The 9,380-nt window shown below is 42.0% G+C and overlaps 1 protein-coding gene across 1 annotated transcript; it reads left to right on the top strand.

Moving 5' to 3' along the window:
- Positions 1 to 248: 248 nt before the first annotated feature.
- LOC133655075 (WAP, Kazal, immunoglobulin, Kunitz and NTR domain-containing protein 2-like) lies at positions 249 to 6,039 on the top strand. Its single transcript, XM_062054982.1, has 2 exons — positions 249 to 588; positions 2,989 to 6,039. Exons 1-2 carry the CDS (start codon positions 421 to 423, stop codon positions 4,531 to 4,533), a joined length of 1,713 nt encoding a protein of 570 aa, XP_061910966.1. The 5' UTR covers positions 249 to 420; the 3' UTR covers positions 4,534 to 6,039.
- Positions 6,040 to 9,380: the final 3,341 nt, after the last annotated feature.

Here is a 9,380-nt window from a genome sequence, read left to right as displayed (position 1 = left end):
GCATGTGCGTGTTTAGCATACATGCACATGCCTTATTGTAAATGATAATGGGGTAAAATATGCATAAGCCACTGTAACATAACGTTTCTGGATATAACACACTTCTTCCTCTGTGCACTTTGGCACAAGAGGAGCGCGCAAAGAGTTAAAGCGGGATGTCGGGTGGGCGAGTGAGAAGGGTGGGTGTTACCACCAATCCTTTTAACAGGCAGGTACCCCGCCAGTCCCAACTCAAGCCGACCACGAACCGTTTAGAAATGTTCCTCCAGCAACTCAGGAGCAAGTCAAGTCAGTCTTCCTGTGAACTGTTTGGGGATGACTGCTCGTCTTTAATATAAAAGCAATCCGGGAGCGATCCATCTCACACTTGTGATATGCTTATTGGGTCTTTTTCAACTTTGCCCCACTTTTAAACTGGAGATGTGGTGGATGCTGTTCCCACGTTGGATCTGGTTCCTGGCCAGTGTGTGGATGGAGGTCGCGGCCCATACCTCTTACTCCCATGCGGGGATGTGTCCTAACGACATGAACCCCAACCTGTGGGTGGATGCCATGAGTACTTGTACTAGGGAGTGTCAATCTGATCAGGTAAGATGCTGACACAATTCTACAGTATGTGGGATATTGGGTTTTTAACCCTGGATACATTCTAAACGTGCACCTGTTTTATTGTTAAAAATCCAAATATGTATTGAGTATTTCCTTTTTTGGAAAAATAAATAAATAAATACAAATTGTAATTTTATTTATTTGTATTTGTAAAAAGTTTTTTTAGTGCTGTCAAAATTAAAGAGTTAATTCAAGTGACCAATCATCCTGAACACACTTAGATTAACCATGCCATTTATTTGGACCGAACAAGCTCTCAGTGATCACATCAATGCACAGGTCAGTACAACAATGAGTGAGGAGACGACGACTGGTGTGTTCGCTGGCAAATTTCACTTTAAAATACAGCAAGAAAGCACTTTAGATAGACTGTTACCAAGGTTTTTTGTGCAGTTTAATGACATGCATCCAAGTAAAACTTTTAAAAAATGTTCCTAGATGATATTTGTACATGTCGTATTTGCTGATGTTGCTCTATTGTTGTTGTTGTTGTGTTTGCTGTTGTTGTTTTTGTCTCTCTGTCTAATCCCCCTCTTGTCCCCACAATTCCCCCCTCTCTCTTCCTTTTTTTTCTCTTTCTATCCCCTCCTGCTCCGGCCCGGCTGCACCAAATGATAATATAAATACATTTAATAAAGTCAAATACAAATAAGGCAACAAGAGAAGTATCCTACACTTCTCTTTTGTAAAGTAAATCTGAACAGCTGATATGGGCATCTACATCTGCTATATGATTTGTCTGAGAAACTGGACAGGACAAAAAAAAAAAAAAAAAAAAAAAAAAAAAAAGATGACATTCTCCCAGCAGGCACACAACATTAAAACAACGTTGAGAACCTGTTGAATCAGGTCCTGATGTTGAGCAACTCAAACATAACGTAGAAACAACATGCTTTTTGACGAAGTTTAATCAATGTTGGGTTCTGACGATGATTTGACCATTGAAATGTGGTCATTTCCCAACCAACAACATGGATATATTGGACATCAACGTTGTCTCAATTTACAAATACCACTATTTTGCAATGTTGTTTCAAAGTCAGTTTTAAAAGACGTGTATGTGTAATCAACGTTGTATCAATGTCTTGTGCCTGCTGGGTCTGACAACAAAATTGCATTTGTGTACAACTATTTGGATATTTTTTTAAGCTACTTTCAACAATGCAAGTGAGTAAGCACTAGTAATAAATCATGATTAATCCAAATTCTAAAATGTGATTAATCTGGTTTAAAAAAATATAATTTTTACTTATTATATATTACATTTTTGATATTATGACTTTATAATAATAATAATACTAATGATGACTCTTTTAAATAGAGAACTTGAGATAAAACATGAATTCTACTCTCTTGCTTCTATTTGGAAATTCAAGAATACTGCATAGCACAATAATTGGAGTACTTCAAGCCTCAGACATTTGTTTGTTTTTCCGCTGAAGTTTTTAAAAAGTTTCAATTGTTATGATTTGGCTTCATTTATAATACGCTGCGACAATGTAGAGGTGGACGATACTGCAAATGCTGGTTTTGATCCGAAACCAAGTTGACTGAGTCAGTTGTTGCGTTAAATTTTAAAAAGTGTATGATGTGACTAATTTTGATAATCACGATATTATTAAACTTGCACAATTACTTGCTGCTAGGTGGAAATTGTGGGATGAAGATCAAATATTATTATTATTTTTTAACTCAAAACACTTGTATCTCAAATGAATGTCTTCCATGGAAAGTAATTGAAATCAACTTAATTTGTTGTCCCCCCCCCCCCCCAAAAAAAAAAACAAAAAAAAACTGCACAATTGTAACTTGTAACATGTCTTTTAGAAAGAAAAACACACTTTTCGATAGGAAATATACTACTGCCAACTACAGTAGTTTTATGAATGAATGTAATAATCATGTACAGTATTTACCTTGGAGAGTGGACTTCTACGGTATCTCCTTCGAGCTGCTTCTCCGCCAAACACACCATCAGCAGCTTCACCATATTCTCATGGATAAATGTCCACCGTTTAGATATTATTATATATATTAACATCCTTGGCTGGCGTTAGACACACTGCTTCAGTATGGTATTTATCATTTTACAATGCAGTTTGATGAAAATGATGGAAAGCGCTACTCTTCATAGCAACTGACGCTGTGGCCAAAGTTGGAATTGCCACAAAACACATTTTAATATATAAAACACTCCACTGCCATCTGGCGGCTGAAGTGGATATTGCACCCACTCAATTTGTCACATTTCCTGTGTCAGGTAAACGGCGACAAATCGGGTAATTTAATCCCCTTTCTACTGTATGCTGAGGTACCGCTGTGTTGAAAAGAACAACAAGTGACACGCAGTAAAGTAATTGCTTCCCTCTTGTCTTCCAGGATTGTGAATCCTTTGAGAAGTGTTGCCAAAATGTGTGTGGGAATCGTAGTTGTGTGGCCTCAAGATACATGGTTGGCGAGAAAGGCCCCGTGGGGATGCCCCAGGAAGCCACCTGTGCCACCTTCATGTGCACCCAGCAGGGGTCACAGTGTGACATCTGGGACGGGCAGCCGGTGTGTAAATGCCGCGATCGTTGTGAGAGGGAGCCTCAGTTCACGTGCGCGTCTGACGGCATGACCTACTACAACAAGTGCTACATGGACGCGGAGGCGTGCTCCAAGGGCATCAGCCTCTCTGTCGTCGCCTGTCGCTTCCACCTCACCTGGCCGAGCACAAGCCCAGCGTTGCCCCTGGTAACCACACCCCGCCCGACAACCGCCCCCCTGCAGGTGACTGTCCCGTCTCCTGTCGAGCCTCAAGCGCCTGTTGTCCTGAGCCTGCCGCACCTCCAGACTGTAAATGTGGGCAACACTGCCAGCTTCCTGTGTGATGTAACCGGGGAACCGCCGCCTGAGATCACCTGGGAGAAGCATCTTCCCGACAAGGTGCAGAGGGTGGTCATGGGGCGCAATCACGTTCAGGGGAACATGGTGGTCACAAACGTGGGTCAGTTGGTCATCTATAACGCCGAAATGCGCGACTCGGGCATCTACACCTGCACGGCTCGGAACCCTTCCGGCTCAGTGCAGGCCCACCACCCTCTGACCGTGCTGCCCACAGAGCCACCCAAAAGCCCAGACTCTAACAACCTGAGCCGGTGTCGCCCAGAGGAGTGTCTCAAGCCCCCTAACAATCCAGAGGATTGTGGGAGTGACTTGGAAAAAGTGACCTGGTTCTATGAAGCCCAAAGTAACAACTGCATGTCTTTCAGTCACTGCCAAAGCAGCGACCAGCACCCGACCAAGCACTTTGAGACGTACGAAGAGTGCATGCAATGCTGCGGTCCGGAGCTGTCGAGCCCTTGTGACCTACCAAGTCTGCAAGGGCCATGTAAAGCCTACGAGCCACGCTGGGCCTTCAGCAGCAGTCTGCGACAATGCCAGTCATTCATCTACGGAGGATGCGGAGGGAACGACAACAACTTTGATTCCAAAGAAGCCTGTGGGGAGACGTGCCCGTACCCGAAGAAACACGACTGCAAAGCCTGTAAACCGAGAGGTAAGATAGTGACCAGCTTCTGCCGCAGTGACTTTGTCATCCTGGGTAGCATGACCGAGCTCACAGAGGAGAAAGACTCAGGTCACGCCCTGGTGACGGTGGAGGAGATCCTCAAGGATGACAAGATGGGCCTCCGCTTTTTTGGCAAGGAGCCTCTGGAAGTCACCTTCCTCAATATGGACTGGAGCTGCCCCTGCCCAAATATCATGGCCGCCGCCACCGAGGGCCAAGTTATCATCATGGGCAACGTCAACGAGGGCATGGCCACCCTGCAGCCGCACAACTACGTCGGCGCCTCCAGTCCTCGTCGTGTACGGAAGCTGAGGGAGGTCATCTCCAAGAACACGTGTGACATTCTCAAAGCCATCACCAACAGTCCTCAGTAGGTCACTACTGAGACTAAACCACACCAGGGAAAACACTTCACCCTCTGCAGCCGTAGTCCTTGAACAGATTCTACGTAATCACAGGGAGTCTGTTGACGTCAACAACACGTCAAAATTGACCCACTCATCGAGCTCCGACCCAAGCTGAAGCCAACTTTGACGTACTTGACATTTAATTTTCATTTCTATGAAAATTGTGTTGGGTTTTGCAGAAGCAGATTTGTGATCATGTCAAAATCAACACAAACTAACAGCAGGAAAGGAAGTGACACGTACCTTCAAAGCTTCAGCATAGAACCAAAGTCCTTTCTTCATCTGCCGTACATTTCTTAGCCGCTACGGGTGGGTACCTCTCACATTCGAACCAATACGGTACCAATTCCCGGTACCTGGGAACACATACTTGTTACTTTTGTGTGTGTTTATGTGTTACTAAATGTAACAATTCAATACTTCAACATTTAACAATGAGCTGATAATGATAGCTGTCCTGTCCAGTTGTTATATCTTGATTTCTTACATTTCTGAGTCTCATTTGCAAGTGTCATATCAACATGTTTGCATGCAGTTTCAGTTCCAAGACGCTAAATGGCACTAGTGTATAAACTACGGTGTGTTGCCTAGCTAGGAAGTAGCTAAATGTGCCAGTCTATTCTTATGTCACGCCCTCCAAAGTGATTGTACTGTAAGTACTGTACTTGTTACACACTTCGTTTGATTGCAACATGCATCTTAGTTCTAGTTTTCATTATCAGATTTGTCGAAATCTCCAAGTAAAACCGCTAATGCTAATCAGTAGCATGTAAATGGAAAATCCAATGTAAATTAGCATAGAGCTAGCTCATTTTGAAAAGAGTGAGCTTTTCTGTAAGTTTGGGTGTTTTCTATCAGGCATACTTGCTTTGCTGGCATTGAAAATTGTAACATTACCTAGAGGCAGTTTGGCTGAGACTGATCTGGGGGCAGCTTGAGTGCTTGTTTTCCCGCCAAGTGTTTGAGCCAGTGTTTAGTCTGCAAGTGGACGTGGCGTCGAAATATGGTCCCGTTTGATTTTACATGACTCGTCACCCGGTAGTATCGACGGAATGCCGTTGATATTTGTATATTCAGTACCCATCCCTATCAGCTGCCTTGTTTCCACAGCATACAAAATTCACCCATTTGCACAAATGGATGAAAACAATTTGAACAAATAAATTCCACTTCAAAAATCTATCCTTATTGACTATCTTCCTACCATTATTGACTATTTTCCTAATGTCTCTGACAAAAGTCACAAGTACAGTAAATCTGCAAGCAATAGCTATTTTCGTATTTTCGGTTACGTTGACACTCGCTTATGTGGACAACCTCTTATGTCGACCTGAGTCAAGCACTCGGAGGGACATGGATATGCATGTGTTTAGGATTCATTATTCTTCTATGAACTGAAAGTGAAAACATTCTTTGAAAACAATTGCAGCCACTTGTTGCTAGGCAACGTTCAAGGCATAAACCAGCAACGATTAGGCCGTTTGAAAGGAAAACTGAACTCTGCTCTGTATTTAATACAAAATCCATTTTTGTCGTTTATTTTTTTGTCATTTTATTTTTATATAATTATTTGTTTGAACACATTTCTTACATTTACGTTGCAGTTTTGGGGAACACAGTCTAAGCGGTACTTGTGCAGGATTTACATAATATTTTGTAAAAATGAATGCGCTGCAATATCTGAACTATCAACTTTTCTGTTTCGTGTGCTTTCACTTTCTTTTTGGCTATTTATTATCATGAACGCATATTGCTTATTTTTGTACTGCAATAAAAAAGTGGAATGTATATTGTGATGAGAATAAACTTATGAAATTCAAATCTGGTATGTCTATTCTATCTTTGTATCAATTATAAGAAGAGTCTTAGTCCTCCACTTTTTGACAACATGCATTGAAAATAAGTCTTTAAGGGGTCATTTAATTACTTTTTTCTACATTTAAAAAACTTCATTGTGGTCTACATAACATGTGTTGGTGGTTCTTTTACATAGATTATGTTTTACAGACCATCTTCAAGCCACTCTTCAGGATACGCCGTTTTGTGGGAGGTCTTATTTACATGCCTCCACTTCGCCTGCCTCTTTTCCCCGTCAGCCATGTTGTAGTTTTTGGTACTTCCATATGGAGTCTACTTGCAGATGTAAGTTGGAACTATACGCTACTTTGTATTAGACATGGTAACGTCTGCCCCACAAAAAGAGGAGAGAGAATAAGAAGGAATTTATGGACTACAACGTAGTCATTGGCGGACTCACACAAAGTTCTTGGGGTAAAACTTAACCATATATGGAGATGTCTGCTGATGTCACCAATGGAGAAAAAAAAACGTTACAAATTGGGCAAATTACAAATGGCTCATTTGGAGGAAGTATGACTCCATTGTTTGGTTCCAAATGTTTCGGACTTATGCAGATCGCAAATACACAAAAAAAGGTACCAATTGCTAGGTTGCAATCACGTGACCTCGAGGTTTCAGGTGGAGGGCAAGAGTACCATTAGGCTACTGTTTATTCACCTGCCCCTGGGCTTATTTTAAAATGTTTACAGTCAAATATATAGGCCACAGTTTAAGAGAAAATGTCAAATGGGATGGAATGGATTTATACACTCTAAAAAAAAATATTTTTTTGAAAGATTTAAAGTATCATTCATCATCACCAAAGTCGACTGATCAAGTTACTGCTTGACCACACTTCCTTCTGCATTCAAAAGGATTTAAAGAAGAAAAGATTGGGGGCACATCATGTCTTTACATCAAGAGGGGTACAAAAATTAAGCATTATTCCTTAAAGACAATGTTGGATTTATTCTTGCATCGCTAAGTAACATATTTGATTGACATTAGGGAGTGCCGTATTGCTGTGATCGTGATGCTAATGAAAACGAATAGTAAGTTTAGTTTTTGTAGTTGATTTTCTGGTGCAAATATTTTGCTGTCATCTAATTTTCTTGTATGCAGTCGTTTCATCCATCCATCCATTTTCTACCGCTTGCCCCTCTTGGGGTTGCACGGGGGCGACCCCTGGACAAGGTGCCACCTCATCGCAGGGCCAACACAGACAGACAACATTCACACAATAAGGCTCATTTAGTGTTGCCAATCCACCTATCCCCAGGTGCATGTCTTTGGAGGTGGGAGGAAGCCGGAGTACCCGGAGGGAACCCACGCAGTCACGGGGAGAACATGCAAACTTCACGCAGAAAGGACCTTCTCGCTGTGCGGCACGAGCGTTAACCACTGCACCATGTTTAATAATAAAACTGTCAATACATAACTAGATGCTTTAGCGTCCGCTATTGTTGTATACAGGTGAAACTTTTAAAAACTGTAAGCCATGATCATGATTATGATGTTTTTTTTTTGGTATTTTAATCAGTGAAGGAGCCATATGTCAAAATCTGGCCAGAAATGGTACTGCAATCATGGTCAAAATTCAGTAGTCCCCTCCCCCTCTCCCTGACTGAGGTTGCCAGATAGGCAGCCGAATCCAGCTCGATCGACTGGGCTACTCCAAGGAACTTCAAACTTCCACTGCCTCTTACTAGGGGTTGAGGTGCTGGGACCATAATAGCTGAATAGACAAGCGTTTTGTCAATAAAAAATCTCTAACCAACACATTTTACACAGAAATTAGGCTATTTTCAGGAAGAAGTATGTCATGCCTGCATACAATATCACGACAAATGGCAATATTATGGGTTTTGTCAGTACCATCAGAAAACAAAGACTAAAACAAACTACAGCCAACGCTAGCAATGGTTATACTGGTGAAAATAAGTAGAACATACTGAGCAGCCTAATGTACGCCCAAAACTAAATAGGAGACATTTTACCAAGGTATGCTTATAGGCTGCTGTTTCAAACGTTTCAGATTGCCATATAACTTGGTACATGTAGTCCACAATATGCAAACACGAATGAGGAATTATTTTATCATGTGATTTGGCTGACTCCATACATTTCCCATCGCCACGACAGCCGTGCTAATGTTGGAACCCATTTACTCAGCGTATCAGCATATTGAGAACGAAATAGGCGCTGACACTACCCATATGCACATAGGTTTTATTTGTCGAAAAATATATTTTGCCTTGTCAGTTGGATGACAAATCGATGTACAGGCTAACAGGCATATATTTCCCCCTTAAGCCTATATGTCGATGCTTGTTTTTTCACTCTACTGGTACTTTAAATTAGCATTCAAGTATTTGGACTGTTTTTAGGATTTTGCCTTTATATAGCATTTAATAAAAAACTCAAAATATGATGAAATCTTTAAAGTTGTTGCTTAAAACTGCTGTAAGTAGCATCTTGTGAGTCAAAAAGAACACACAGTTCTAAGAGGAAAAACCACTATTTGATTATACAATACTCACTTTTCACCTTTTTAGTATTTCAATCAATCAATCAATCAATGTTTATTTATATAGCCCTAAATCACAAGTGTCTCAAAGGGCTGTACAAGCCACAACGACATCCTCGGTACAGAGCCCACATACGGGCAAGGAAAAACTCACCCCAGTGGGACGTCGGTGAATGACTATGAGAAACCTTGGAGAGGACCGCATATGTGGGTAACCCCCCCCCTCTAGGGGAGACCGAAAGCAACGGATGTCGAGTGGGTCTGACATAACATTGTGAAAGTCCAGTCCACAGTGGATCCAACACATCAGCGGGAGTCCAGTCCACAGCGGGGCCAACAGGAAACCATCCCGAGCGGAGACGGGTCAGCAGCGCAGAGATGTCCCCAACCGATGCACAGGCTAGTGGTCCACCCGGGGTCCCGGCTCTGGACAGCCAGCACTTCATCC

Source organism: Entelurus aequoreus, linkage group LG08 (assembly GCF_033978785.1).
Source record: "Entelurus aequoreus isolate RoL-2023_Sb linkage group LG08, RoL_Eaeq_v1.1, whole genome shotgun sequence".
Classification (NCBI taxonomy): Eukaryota; Metazoa; Chordata; class Actinopteri; order Syngnathiformes; family Syngnathidae; genus Entelurus; species Entelurus aequoreus.
This window is presented reverse-complemented; position numbering and strand designations above follow the sequence as displayed.

Excerpts from the sequence above, each read along its gene's own strand:
- LOC133655075 (XM_062054982.1), top strand. The coding sequence starts at position 421 with ATGTGGTGGATGCTGTTCCCACGTTGGATCTGGTTCCTGGCCAGTGTG. Across the intron at positions 589-2,988 it reads GGGAGTGTCAATCTGATCAG|GATTGTGAATCCTTTGAGAA; the intron begins GTAAGATGCTGA and ends CTTGTCTTCCAG.